Here is a 14707-nt window from a genome sequence, read left to right as displayed (position 1 = left end):
TAGGACAAGCCAGAACTCAGACCACAGCCAGCAGTCCCAATCCCCATCCCTGAGTGGGAACAGCATAGCTTTGCTCAGGTAGAGAGGTAAGTGGGAGATTTTCCCCTAGTCCAAGCTCTAATTTAGTTCTCCTTCTTAAATATTCTATTCTCCTCTAGGGAAGCCTCCATCTCCTAGAACATACCATTACTCCAGGCCTCCCAGTCTGGAAGGCAGACAGTTACCTTCCCTGGACTGTTTGCTCAGAAGACTAAACTCAAAATGCTTTACAGAAGTACAACTACAAAGTACTGAAAGTAGTTAAGAGCTTCTGATCATTCAATCCTAGCCACTACTGGCCATCAGGCAAGACACTGGGTAACACTCTGTGTAAGAAAGAGCCCCCATCTAAACACCCAAAGAACCAGAAACATAGTACAGAGGTTAACCACACATCTTACCAAACTTCCACACTACTAATCCTTTGCCAGTAGTGGGACCTGGCCCCCTCAGCCATTATATTCCTGTGATGATGTCATCATGGGGCTGGACACACTTGACAGACAGCTCAGGAGACCAATCACACAGCTGCATTCCCCACTTTACCCAGTGAGGGCTGTGAGCCTCTGAAAAGTTACAGGGTTTCGGAGTTGCCAATTTTGGCTCCCGTTGGTCTCTCTGAAGAGTGCCTTTATGCTCCATTTCCCTGGTAACATTTTCAGTGCAGAAGGTTTTTTCTCACTAAAACAATCTAAGAGAGGAGAGTGCTGATTGCTCAAAGAGAGTTAGGTTGCCCCACACTGGGCAATAAGGGGTTAAAGACTGAGTGCAGTTAGCAGTTCCAATATAAGGGTCAGTTCAATACGTGGAACCCCAGGCTCAGGGGAGCATTTGGGAAATGATGGGGATGACACAGCCACAGGGAAGGACTAAGAGGGGAGACAAGCTCAGGGAAAACTTTGGGCTGGGGGAGAGTCAGTCATAGCCACTATGCTCGGCTCTACCCTCTCCCCATTGTCATTCCTGGCCTAGTTACTCCAGTGCCAGGGCCCTTCCCAGCTGGAGTGACAGCAGATCACAGCATGTATAACTTCTTCCCATAACCTCCCCATTGCCCTTCACACAGGGAGTAAAATCAAAGCAGGGAGTGACAGTGGCCTGGGGCTGAGGCAGGTGCTCACCTCCCTCTTTTAAAGCAAGCCTAGGTGTTCACACTCATGTGTCTGTCCCACAGGGGGATGTGAGTGGGCCTCCATCCAGACACACGACCTTCAGCTTTAGTGGCTGCAAGGGCCAGAGTGGGGCAGTGTTAGGCCCTGATTCTACAATGAGCCCCGCACAAACCAGCCCCTGCCTTTACTCAGACCCCTAGTAACTTCAACAGGCAGTTGGGAAGAGTAGCTGAGTTCCAGAGAGCTCTGCACAGGTCCAAGTATCCCTAGCACAGAGAGACCATTGCATGGTCAGGGCTTAGAAACCACCTTCCCATCCATAGCCCTCCCACACAGGTAGCCAGAAGAAGAAGCAAGCCCAACCACGTTCAGAGCACACTACAAGTCTTCCTACCTGGGATCTACAGCTACAATCACTAATTATCCAGAGGGTGCAACCCAGGAGAAAAAGCCAGCCGGGGGCAGGAAGCATCTCTTTCCTTTTCCCATTCCTCCTTCTAATATTCAGACCATTGGGGTGTAGCTGGTGTGATCTCTATGCTCACACCTTGGATCCTCCAACAGGCCTTTGTATTAAACACTCGAGCCCGTTGGTTTGGGGTTTGCTGAAATAACACACTGCTCCTTGTGCCATAAACTCTGCATGCGGTGGGTTAGTCAGTTACTGCATTTTCTTTGTATAGCTTCAAACTGGTCCAGCAACATTTTCAGTTGGGTTTCTTAGGTCTGACCCTGGCTTGGGGATGTGCTAGAACCGCTCCTTCTCTACGGAAAGATTAGCGGTAGGGGCTGTGCTTGGGAAATGTAGGCTGCAATGTTCTTCACAGTTGTCTTAATATAAAGGGAAGGGTAAACCCCTTTAAAATCCCCTTCTGGCCAGAGGAAAAATCCTCTCACCTAATAAAGGGTTAAGAAGCTAAAGGTAACCTCGCTGGCACCTGACCAAAATGACCAATGAGGAGACAAGATACTTTCAAAAGCTGGGAGGAGGGAGAGAAACAAAGGGTCTGGGGCTGCTGCTTTTGCCGGGGATAGACCAGGAATGGAGTCTTAGAACTTTTAGTAAGTAATCTAGCTAGATATGTGTTAGATTATGATTTCTTTAAATGGCTGAGAAAAGAATTGTGCTGAATTGAATGACTATTTCTGTCTGTGTGTCTTTTTTGTAACTTAAGGTTTTGCCTAGAGGGATTCTCTATGTTTTGAATCTAATTACCCTGTAAGGTATCTATGATCCTGATTTTACAGAGGTGATTCCTTTACTCCTATTTCTATTAAAAGTTTTCTTGTAAGAAAACTGAATGCTTTTTCCTTGTTCTCAGATCCAAGGGTTTGGGTCTGTGGTCACCTATGCAAATTGGTGAGGATTTTTACCAAACCTTTCCCAGAAAGTGGGGTGCAAGGGTTGGGAGGATTTTGGGGGGAAAGACATGTCCAAACTACATTTCCCAGTAAACCCAGTTCGAGTTTGCTGGTGGCAGTGGATATTCCAAGGACAAAGGATAAAATTAATTTGTACCTTGGGGAAGTTTTAACCTCAGCTGGTAAAAGTAAGCTTAGGATGTTTTCATGCAGGTCCCCACATCTGTACCCTAGAGTTCAGAGTGGGGGAGGAACCTTGACAACGGTGTAAAGAAAATCCAGCTCCTACCTCTACCCAGGTTTGAAGCGAATATTTGCTAATGTGAAATCCACTCATTGACCTCATGCATTTTATTAAACTTGGACTAAAGAGGAAAGAGCTTCATTGGGCTTGAACACAGAAGACAGATTAGCTGACCAGCACTCCTGAAATCTGCATTTACTCTTCCACATCCCTAAAATGAGGCGGCTAGGACCTTTACTCACGCCAGCAGGGCTCCACCTAGCTAGCGTTGGAGGGGCTTCTGTTCAGCCAGAGCACAGCAGGGTTTGTAACACACCTCCAGTTACACAGGCAAATTAGCCTCTCAGTTAGGGAGTTTCTGACTTTGATATGAGACAACAGTGTGCCCTTGTTTCCAAGATGGCCAATGGCATTTTGGGCTGTGTAAATAGGGACATTGCCAGCAGATCGACAGACATGATTGTTCCCCTCTATTTGACATTGGTGAGGCCTCATCTGGACTACTATGTCCAGTTTTGGGCCCCACACTACAAAAAGGATGTGAAAAAATTGGAAAGTGTCCAGCAGAGGGCAACGATAATGATTAGGGGGACTGTACCATGACTTATGAGGAGCTTTCAACTACCTGAAAGGGGGTTCCAAAAAGGATGGATCTAGACTGTTCTCAGTGGTAACAGATGACAAAACAAGGATCAATGGTCTCAAGCTGCAGTGGGCGAGGTTTAGGTTGGATATTAGGAAAAACTTTTTCCACTCGGAGGGTGGTGAAGCACTGGAATGGGTTACCTCGGGAGGTGGTGGAATCTCCTTCCTTTGAAGTTTTTAAGGTCAGGCTTGACAAAGCCCTGGCTGGGATGCTTTAGTTGGGGATTGGTCCTGCTTTGAGCAGGGGGTTGGACTAACTGGCCTTCTGAGGTCCCTTCCAACCCTGATATTCTATGAAGAGCTTGGTATCCTCAGTCGATTGGAGAACAAGGCAGGCCCTTTCCAATGAGATGACCACTTTGTTACTAGTCTCCATCTCTGGGAGCAACACAGCCATTCCTGCTCATGATGCTGTTGCAGTGCTGAACCTGAGAGACCTTTCTATCCTAACTCAGGCTTGAGCTACTAAGGAACAGTGATGGAGCTGCCTAGATGACACTACCTGCTTGTGACTTCAAGCACAGACAGAAGCTCTCAGGAAAATGCATTACAAGCCCAGCACTGGTCTGATTATGGATCTCCCACAACCCTGAGCCATGTGCCTGTACGGTTATTGACCTGGCTAGGTTTACACTAGGAAGTAGGAAAGGTGAGGCAGGTGCTTGGCTAACAGCAGGGAGGAAGGACGCAGGCTGGCTGATGTCCATGCTTCAGCAAGACTGGCTGCTGCTCTCTCTTGCAGCTAGTCTCCCTGTGTGTGCGCGCAGGGGTGCGTTTTGACAACTCCAGGCAACTGGGATTTAACAATTCACCATCCCTTTTCCTGGACACTTCCAACCTGTTGAGCTTCTTACACTGGATTAGAGGCAAAGCCTGGCAGTCTCCCACCACTGTATGTGACCCTTTTAACTTCGCTCATTACCAATAGTAGGTTCTCAGCTCTCCACACACCCCATTTCCTCTCAAGGCCATAGTGCCGTAACACACTGGGCTCTTCCCTCTGTTACTTGGTCTCACAGTCTGTATTGTTGCCTCACTACACACTGGAAGCCAGATGAGTTTCTCTCAATGGGCTGTTGCCTCCTTCTACATGAGAAAAGTCTCAATGGAAGAGAGTCAAATGGAGGCACCTGAAGAGATGCCTTCACCCAGGAGACAAGCTCAGCCATTCTGGAGTCCTGCCAGAGAAAAAGTAGGTGCAAGGGTGTGTGTGTGTGTGAGAGAAGAAGAGGGGGATGGGGTCATCTGTACAGTAAATGTTTGTAGAGATCACGAGTCAGGGAGGGAATCACATTAAGCAGACAGGAATTTGAATGCAGTTGCAGTTTATTGGGACATTAAACCCTAGTTTTACACATTACACAGCTAGGAAAAAGATCAAGCTCAGGAGCACTTCCTATGTACGGAGGAAGACAGCTGTATGTATGTCCTGAGAGAAGCAGACTAGCCCTGCAAGGGATGCAGTCCTGCATGACTAGTGATGCCACCCTGTAACTGGTGATACATGGTTATGGGGAAGTGTGCGTGGGAAAGGACATTCATGTTCTGTTCCTTCTGCAGAAGGAAGAGTTGACCTCAGCCCACCATCTGCCAAAGCAGGACTACGGCCTCAGCGAGGAGACCCCACACTAGCTATGCAGGCAATTCAGCTGGATTCCTTCCAGCAGCAGGGGGAACCCTTCAGGCCTCCACCTTCTTTCCTTCCTCCACCAGCTGAACAGGACACGGTGGGGAGTCTCCAGCAGGAGTGAAGGGTCCCACGATCCAGTCCAGGGGAATGTTCTGCGTCACGTATTCCAGCAGCTCATCCAGGGACTCCTGGGTCTTGGTCACCATCTCCCGACTCCGGGCCAGGACACTGCTGGACAGATCCTGGAAACAGCCGGCACTGGAGAAGGAGGCCTGGAGCTCTTGTATACTGCTTGAGACCTGCTGGGCCTTGTCCTGGATAGTGCTGGGAAGGCCCTGGATGCTGCCCACGAGAGCAAGGCAGGTGGTTTTCAGTTGCTGGGTGAGGCTCTGGGATGTGGCTAGAGCCTGTGCTTCAACCTGCTGGAAGGAAAAAGAGAGACTGGAGTATCTGCAAGTCTCCCCTGCAGATGGGGGAAGTTCACTGGAGCAAGGCTGTGAGGGCGAGAAGGAGGAGAATACCTTTGCGGAGTCAGGATCCTCCTGCCCTTCCAACTTCCCCCTGTAGTACTGGAGCCACATCTGGTACAGACTGTCCTGGCCATTGTGAAGCTTCTGATCTACGGCCTGCTTGGCATGGCTGATCTGCAGGAGGAGAGGGCAGTTAGCTGGGAAGAGCAGGAGGCGGCTGGCCAGGGAAGCTCTCCCACAGCTAGGTGTGGGCAGCAGGCAGGCAGCACTACTGCAGCGACACAGCTGGGTCCTTGGAACCAACAGTGCCAATTACACTGAGCATGGGAGGCTGCAGAGACAGAGTCAAGGTTCCTCCCCCACTCTGAACTCTAGGGTACAGATATGGGGACCTGCATGAAAACCTCCTAAGCTTACTTTCACCAGCTTAGGTTAAAACTTCCCCAAGGTACAAATTAATTTTACCCTTTGCCCTTGGAATTTCTACTGCCACCACCAAACTCTAACTGGGTTTACTGGGAAACGTAGTTTGGACATGTCTTTCCTCCCAGAAACCCTCCCAACCTTTGCACCCCACTTCCTGGGGAAGGTTTGGTAAAAATCCTCACCAATTTGCATAGGTGACCACAGACCCAAACCCTTGGATCTTAGCACAATGAAAAAGCATTCAGTTTTCTTACAAGACGACTTTTAATAGAAGTAAAGGAATCACCTCTGTAAAATCAGGATGGTAGATACCTTACAGGGTAATTAGATTCAAAACAGAGAATCCCTCTAGGCAAAACCTTAAGTTACAAAAAAGACACACAGACTGGGATAGTCATTCTAGTCAGCACAAATCTTTTCTTAGCCATTTAAAGAAATCATAATCTAACACATACCTAGCTAGACTACTTACTAAAGGTTCTAAGACTCCATTCCTGTTCTGTTCCCAGCAAAACCAGCATACAGACAGACAAAGACCCTTTCTGTCTCTCCCTCCTCCCAGCTTTTGAAAGTATCTTGTCTCCTCATTCATCATTTAGGTCAGGTTCCAGCAAGGTTACCTTTAGCTTCTTAACCCTTTACAGGTGAGAGGACTTTTCCTCTGACCGGGAGGGATTTTGAAGTGGTTTACCCTTCCCTTTATATTTATGACAGGCCGTGACCCACAGCAGCTACAGGGCAGGGGAGAGGGGTCGTGTTCCTACCAGGTCAATGATTTGCTGGAGCTGGGAGAGGGCCTCCAGGGTGCGCTGCCTGGCTTGTCTCATCTTGCCCAGGGCGTGCTGGTAGGCTCGCTGGCGCAGCGTGCTCGACAGGGAACCCAGACGTACGTAGTAACTCCGCTGCTCTGCGGGAGCCTCTCCAGGCCCCTCAAGGGGAGTTGTGGCAAGCTCAGCTGGAAGGGGGAAGGGGTCAGTTGGCAGCAGTGGTGCAAGTAAGGCAGTAAGGTCAGGTACGCCGCACCATTAAGACATTTGTTGCTGGGATGACGTACTGAAATGACGTTCGGTATCCACTGAAAACCGCAGGGCTCTCAGGAACCGCAGCAGCGAAAGGAGCAGAACGCTGGCACCTCCTCCGGTTTGGCTGTACCGCCCCAGCTGGCCCCCCACCAGCCCTTCCACGTAGTTGCATCTCCTGTCTGGGGTCTATAGAGCCCCCCCGCACAAGGCAGGGTGGGGTCGTTTGGGGGGGGGGGGAGGGAGTCATGTGACCCCCACACTTTTGGGTCCCTCCCCTGAGTCGCCGTACTGGTAAGAATTAAAATCTACTTGTACCACTGGTTGTCAGGGCCAGGATACAAGGCAGGGATGCGTTCAGCCCTCCCAAAGCTTGTGACCAATGGAATCTTTCCCAGGGCATCTTTGGATGCCCTGCAGCACCGACCAGTAAGGCAGCCGGGTAGCTGCACAGGGAGCAGCGTCAGAGCCATCAGACAGGGCTAGCTGAGGGCCCAGCATGAAGGAACAAAGGGAGGGCTAGTAGGCAAGCTAGGTTGCAAGGAAGTCCAAAGGAGAGGTGGCTCTTTTGGCACATCAGCTGTGAACACTGAGTTCAAGCCACACCCCAGGATACCACGGTCACATTGGTTTGTATTCAGCAGAGGGGATCTTACCAAGCTCCTCCTCCGTCATGGGGAGGTAGTAGTCCACCAGCTGCTCAGATTTCCCCAATGCTGCGTCTATGACACTCGCAGCCATCTGCCCCATGCTGGAGCCCATCACTGTGCTCATGCTGCTGGTCACGGCGGATTTGGTCACCTCCAAGCTCTCCTGGACAGCCCCTTGGGCCACGCTCACCCTGCTGGTCACTGCATCCTTGGCCTCAGTGACCGTGCTGCAGACTGCATCCTTGGCACCCACCAGGTCTTGGGCATCCAAAGCCACCTAGAGGAAAAGGGGTCAAAAGAGAGGTCACTGAACACCTAGCGGAAGTGAAGGGCCCACAGCCTCACCCTGCTCCAGCCCTGACACTCGTGTGGTTACCTTCTCAATTGGCTGCTGCAGGATAGGCAGCTGCTCCTCCAGTCTGTCCAGACCCCGACAGGCATGTTCATTGGCTGCTGCAACTGAAACATAACCACAGAACTCGTTCCCTTAATTCCTTCATGTGCACAGATCTTGTGGGGCTGCTAATCTGTGTACATTGGAGGACTGGTGTTCCTAAGCAAGTTTCCCCAGGTTAGTGATGGGAAAGCCAAGGAAGAGGGGTTGGGCAAGTTGCCCAAGGCTATGGAGCCAGTCTGGTTCTCACGTTTAGCACTCAGGAGATCGCGCTGCCAGTCATCTGTTCTGAAACCCTCTAGGAGAAGCTGGGGGTGGATGGAGTCTCCAGTGCCTGCAATGGGCTCAGATCCTTTTAGCATTGGAGCTGCTCCTTGTGCCCTCTAGTAGGTATTGCTCCATGGCATTAGGTGCCATACACAGTGCATGTGGCTGTGTGATACTGGGCCAGCCATGCATACCAGGGATTGTGCCTGGGCACTGACTGTCTCTAGGCTGGCCCAGCTCACCGCTGGTACCTGAGCAAGAGTCCCCAACAGCAGCTTCTGCATCCGTCAGAGCCACTCCGCACAAGGCCAATGCCTTGGCCAGGTCACGTCTAGGAGCTAGCCGAGTTGAGAGGAGCAGGAGAAGGAAGTTTGTGGATTGTGTTTGCTGCCAGTTGGAGGCAGAGTTCAGTAGTGGGCCAAGAGCCACTGTAGGCTGAGCCTGCCCCCAGACCCACCTCCCCCACTACACACACAGGAGTGTTCCTGCCTCCCTTCCCTTACTCACGCTGTGGCTGCAGCTGGGCCAGGATGGGCCGTGCCCCGGTGATGGCAGCAGAGGTGATGGCCCTCACCCCAGTCTCTACTACCTCACAGACCCCTTTGATGGCTGGGTGGGTCTCTTTGGTGGCAGCGTAGCTGGCAGAGGCCATCTCACAGGCAGAGCTGACCAAGGGCAGGCCAGCCACCCTGTCCCCTGCAGTCTGAGGGAGGGAAAGAGGAGTCAGCTGAGGAAGAGCTCCTGGCTTCTCAAGGTGCCCCTCCTGTCTTTCCCTCTACAAACTACTGATTCTGTAGGAAACTGTCCTCAGAGCTAGGCAGTCTCCGGTCCCTCTCAGCAGGGGTTCAGTGGCCTTCCTGTGACATTAGTTACACACCCAGAAGCCTGGTCCCATGAGAACAGCTGCCTATATTCAGCGAAGTCTCAGAAACGCTGCTTCCGTCCTGGCACACCCACCAACAAAACAGAACTGTGTCACGGTCTCGTTCCATCAGTGAGAGCAGGAATGGAGAGACCTTTTGTCTTTCCAAGTGCATTCTCTCCCGATCAGGAACCATGTCTCAGTCCAGCACCCGGTACAGTGCCCCTACTGGGTATTATAATCAGCGGGATTTGACGGTGTTCAAGTGGAGACAGCATACAGAGGGTCACCAGTGCAGATGCTCCTCCTCGCTTCAGGGGGCACTTGTGGGCAGTGACTACGGCACTCTGAGAACTAGAACTTGGAGCTTTAGCTAGTGTTGTGGTTACGAGTCCCTGTCTCCAGCAGTGGAGACATTCAAGCTTGAACAGCCCTTCCAGCTGCCAAGCACACCTGCCTCCCCAGGAGGGACCCACCTGTTGCTCCTCTGCCTGGATCTCCACCTGTGGTTCATTTTCCTTAGCAGACATGGTGGAGTTAGATGTCCCTGCAAGTCCCAAAAAGCAATATTCAGTGGCTACAGCAGGAAACAGTGAAATCAATGTTGTGTAGGAACACCAGGAGAGCTGCCCCCAGTCCGTTTTCTCTGAGAGCCAGACCAGGTTGTCCCCCTGTAATAAGTCTCTCTCTATAGAGAACAGGCAAGGGCCTTAAACCTTTGATCTAAGGCAGGCTCAGAGACAGCCAGTTCAAGCCCAGGGATGCACTTGTAATCCATACACCTTCTGGGTGTGTTCTTCTCTCCCATCTCGCGGCACCAGGACCAGTTGGAGAGAGACAGAGATTAACGCATCGGCTCTGCATCTTTAGCTAAGAGCCTTATGACTTTTAGCTCATGCAGTATAGGCTCATGCATTTAGCTCCGGAGGACCCAGGTTTAATCCTGCCGATCACCAGGGTCTTTTGGCGTTACACGCTCCCAAAGCTTCTCCTCAGACTTCGAGACCCAACAATGCCTCCCAAGGGGAGCACCAGGACACCTGCACAGCTCATCAGAGGCATCTTCCTAGTTTAGTCTTTTCCCAGATTGTACTCTGGGACAAATGGAATTAGCCCCAGTACAATCACTGACAGAAGTTATCCTGCTGAAGGTAGTAGCCATTGACTACACACACAGAACACTGAATTGAGAAGGTACCATTGGCGAGCCTTCAGGGACCTCCAGAGTGAGTAGTGTTTAAGTCTCCCTGGATTCTGAGTTACATAGGAGATGATCATAATGGTCCCTTCTGACCTTAATATCTATGAGTCTACATAGGAGATGCTCACTATGGCAGGCTGGTTATTTTAAAGCCGATTTAGCTCGTAAAAATACAAATATTTTCTATTGTCAGTTAAAGCCTGGTCTGGTAAAGAAACAGATTCCAGTTCAGGTAAATTGACACCATCACTCCTAGAGGCGAGAGTGAGACCACTAGAATCAGAGAATCATAGAATATCAGGGTTGGAAGGGACCCCAGAAGGTCATCTAGTCGAACCGCCTGCTCAAAGCAGGACCAATTCCCAGTTAAATCATCCAAGCCAGGGCTTTGTCAAGCCTGACCTTAAAAACCTCTAAGGAAGGAGATTCTACCACCTCCCTAGGTAACACATTCCAGTGTTTCACCACCCTCTTAGTGAAAAAGTTTTTCCTAATATCCAATCTAAACCTCCCCCACTGCAACTTGAGACCATTACTCCTCGTTCTGTCATCTGCTACCATTGAGAACAGTCTAGAGCCATCCTCTTTGGAACCCCCTTTCAGGTAGTTGAAAGCAGCTATCAAATCCCCCCTCATTCTTCTCTTCTGCAGGCTAAACAATCCCAGCTCCCTCAGCCTCTCCTCATAACTCATGTGTTCCAGTCCCCTAATCATTTTTGTTGCCCTTCGCTGGACTCTCTCCAATTTATCTACATCCTTCTTGAAGTGTGGGGCCCAAAACTGGACATAGTGCTCCAGATGAGGCCTCACCAATGTCGAATAGAGGGGAACGATCACGTCCCTCGATCTGCTCGCTATGCCCCTACTTATACATCCCAAAATGCCATTGGCCTTCTTGGCAACAAGGGCACACTGCTGACTCATATCCAGCTTCTCGTCCACTGTCACCCCTAGGTCCTTTTCCGCAGAACTGCTGCCTAGCCATTCGGTCCCTAGTCTGTAGCTGTGCATTGGGTTCTTCCGTCCTAAGTGCAGGACCCTGCACTTATCCTTATTGAACCTCATCAGATTCCTTTTGGCCCAATCTTCCAATTTGTCTAGGTCCTTCTGTATCCTATCCCTCCCCTCCAGCGTATCTACCACTCCTCCCAGTTTAGTATCATCCGCAAATTTGCTGAGAGTGCAATCCACACCATCCTCCAGATCATTTATGAAGATATTGAACAAAACCGGCCCCAGGACCGACCCTTGGGGTACTCCACTTGATACCGGCTGCCAACTAGATATGGAGCCATTGATCACTACCCGTTGAGCCCGACAATCTAGCCAGCTTTCTACCCACCTTGTAGTGCATTCATCCAGCCCATACTTCCTTAACTTGCTGACAAGAATACTGTGGGAGACCGTGTCAAAAGCTTTGCTAAAGTCAAGAAACAATACATCCACTACTTTCCCTTCATCCACAGAACCAGTAATCTCATCATAAAAGGTGATTAGATTAGTCAGGCATGACCTTCCCTTGGTGAATCCATGCTGGCTGTTCCTGATTACTTTCCTCTCATGCAAGTGCTTCAGGATTGATTCTTTGAGGAGCTGCTCCATGATTTTTCCAGGGACTGAAGTGAGGCTGACTGGCCTGTAGTTCCCACTAACTAGACAGCTAGGGCCAGGAAGCATTTCCCTTACGGGAAGGCACCAGGCCTGTTTTCTTTTAGTGTTTCCTGCATTATCTGTTTCAGATACATATTGGTTACCCAGCACTCCAGTCACAGCTGAATCAGCCACCTCAGTCAAGTGTTTCCACCTGCAGATCATTAGGACAAGCCAGAATTCAGACCACAGCCAGCAGTCCCAATCCCCATCCCAGAATGGGGGCAGCATAGTTTAGCTCAGGTAGAGAGGTGAGTGGAGAGTTTTCCCATAGTCCAAGCTCTAATTTAGTTCTCCTTGTTAAATAGTCTGTTCTTCTCTAGGGAAGCCTCCATCTCCTAGAACATACCATTAATCCAGGCCTCCCAGTCTGGAAGGCAGTTACCTTCCCTGGACTGTTTGCTCAGAAGACTCAGCTAGAAATGCTTTACACAAGTACAGCTAGAAAGTACTGAAAGTAGCTAAAAACTTCTGATCATTCAATCCTAGCTATTACTGGCCACCAGGAAAGACATTGGGTCACAATCTATGTAAGAAAGAGCCCCCATCTAAACACCCAAAGAACCAGAGACATAGTACAGAGCTTAACCACACATCTTACCAAACTTCTACACTCCTAATCTTTCACCAATACTCAGACCTTCCCCAGGTCTCAGCCATTATATTCCTGTGATGATGTCATCATGGGGCTGGACACACTTGACAGACAGCTCAGGAGACCAATCACACAGCTGCATTCCCCACTTTACCCAGTGAGGGCTGTGAGCCTCTGAAAAGTTACAGGGTTTCGGAGTTGCCAATTTTGGCTCCCGTTGGTCTCTCTGAAGAGCGCTTTTACGCTCCATTTCCCTGGTAACATTTTCAGTGCAGAAGGTTTTTTCTCACTAAAACAATCTAAGAGAGGAGAGTGCTGATTGCTCAAAGAGAGTTAGGTTGCCTCACACTGGGCAATAAAGGGTTAAAGACTGAGTGCAGTTAGCAGTTCCAATATAAGGGTCAGTTCAATACATGGAACCCCAGGCTCAGGGGAGCATTTGGGAAATGATGGAGATGACACAGCCACAGGGAAGGACTAAGAGGGGAGACAAGCTCAGGGAAAAGTTTCGGCAGGGGGGAGTCAGTCATAGCCACGATGCTCGGCTCTACCCTCTCCCCATTGTCATTCCTGGCCTAGTTACTCCAGTGCCAGGGCCCTTCCCAGCTAGAGTGACAGCAGATCACAGCATGTATAACTTCTTCCCATAACCTCCCCATCGCCCTTCACACAGGGAGTAAAATCAAAGCAGGGAGTGACAGTGGCCTGGGGCTGAGGCAGCTGCTCACCTCACTCCTTTAAAGCAAGCCTAGATGTTCACACTCATGTGTCTGTCCCACAGGGGGATGTGAGTGGGCCTCCATCCAGACACACGACCTTCAGCGGTTGCAAAGGCTAGAGTGGGGCAGTGTTAGGCCCTGATTCTACCATGAGCCCTGCACAAACCAGCCCCTGCCCAACAGGCAGTTGGGAAGAGTAGCTGAGTTCCAGAGAGCTCTGCACAGGTCCAAGTATCCCTAGCACAGAGAGACCATTGCATGCTCAGGGCTTAGAAACCACCTTCCCATCCATAGCCCTCCCACATATGCAGCCAGCAGAAAAAGCAAGCCCAACCATGTTCAGAACACACTACAAGTCTTTCTACCTGGTAGCTACAATCACTAATTATGCAGGCAGTAGTGCCCTGGAAAGATAGCCAGCTGGGGGCAGGAAGCATCTCTTTCCTTTTCCAATTTCTCCTTCTAATATTCAGACCATTGGAGTGTAGCAAGTGTGATCTCTATGCTCACACCTTGGATCCTCCAACAGGCCTTTGGATTAAACACTTGAGCCCATGGGTGAATCATGCTGGGGTTTGCTGAAATAACTCACTGCTCCTTGTGCCATAAATACTGTATCTGGTGGGTTAGTCAGTTACTGCGTTTGCTTTGTATAACTTAAGATTGGTCCAGCAACTTTTTTGATGTGGTATCTTACGTCTGACCCTGGCTTGAGGATGTGTTAGAACCACCCCTTCCCTATGGAAAAATTAGCTGTAAGGGCTGTGCTGGGGAAATGTAGGCTGCAATGCTCTTCATGGTGTAAAGAAAATCCAGCTTCTTTCCAAGTTTGAAGCAAATATCTGCTGATGTGAAATCCACTCATTGACCTCACACATTTTATTAGACTTGGACTAAAGAGGAAAGAGCTTCACTGGGCTTGAACACAGAAGTCAGATTAGCTGACCAGTACTCCTGCAGTCTGTACTTACTCTTCCATATCCCTAAAAGGAGGGGGCTAAGACCTTTACTCACTCCAGCAGGGCTCCACCTAGCTATTGCTTTTACTCACTCTTCCCTGTGAGTTTGCTGGAGGGGCCATTTTTAATCCATAACAGAGCAGGGTTTAAAACACACCTCCAGTTCCACAGGGAGATTAGCTTCAGTAATTGCTCCCTGTCAGTTAGGGAGTTTGACTTTTCTGCAGAAAAGGACCTAGGGGTTACAGTGGACAAGAAGCTGGATAGGAGTCAACAGTGTGCCCTTGTTGCCAAGGCGGCCAATGGCATTTTGGGCTGTATAAGTAGGGGCACTGCCAGCAGATCGAGGGATGTGATCGTCCCCCTCTATTTGACATTGGTGAGGCCTCATCTGGAGTAGTGTCTCCAGTTTTGGTCCCCACATTACAAGGAGGTGGTGAAAAAATTGGAAAGCGTCCAGCAC

The 14707-nt window shown here is 50.0% G+C and overlaps 1 protein-coding gene across 1 annotated transcript; it reads right to left on the bottom strand.

Moving 5' to 3' along the window:
* Positions 1–4752: 4752 nt before the first annotated feature.
* Positions 4753–12136, bottom strand: LOC311521405 (perilipin-3-like; the record flags this gene model as incomplete). The annotated part of the gene is made up of 8 exons (XM_084629737.1): positions 4753–5454; positions 5554–5676; positions 6693–6883; positions 7604–7874; positions 7974–8056; positions 8766–8961; positions 9597–9667; positions 12076–12136. The coding sequence occupies 8 exons, from the start codon at positions 12134–12136 to the stop codon at positions 5083–5085; spliced, it is 1368 nt and encodes a 455-aa protein (XP_084485863.1). The 3' UTR covers positions 4753–5082.
* Positions 12137–14707: the final 2571 nt, after the last annotated feature.

Source organism: Lepidochelys olivacea (assembly GCF_965140295.1).
Source record: "Lepidochelys olivacea isolate rLepOli2 genome assembly, chromosome: 5".
NCBI lineage: Eukaryota > Metazoa > Chordata > Testudines > Cheloniidae > Lepidochelys > Lepidochelys olivacea.
The sequence above is the reverse complement of the archived record's forward strand: the minus strand, read 5'-3'. Positions and strand labels throughout refer to the sequence as shown.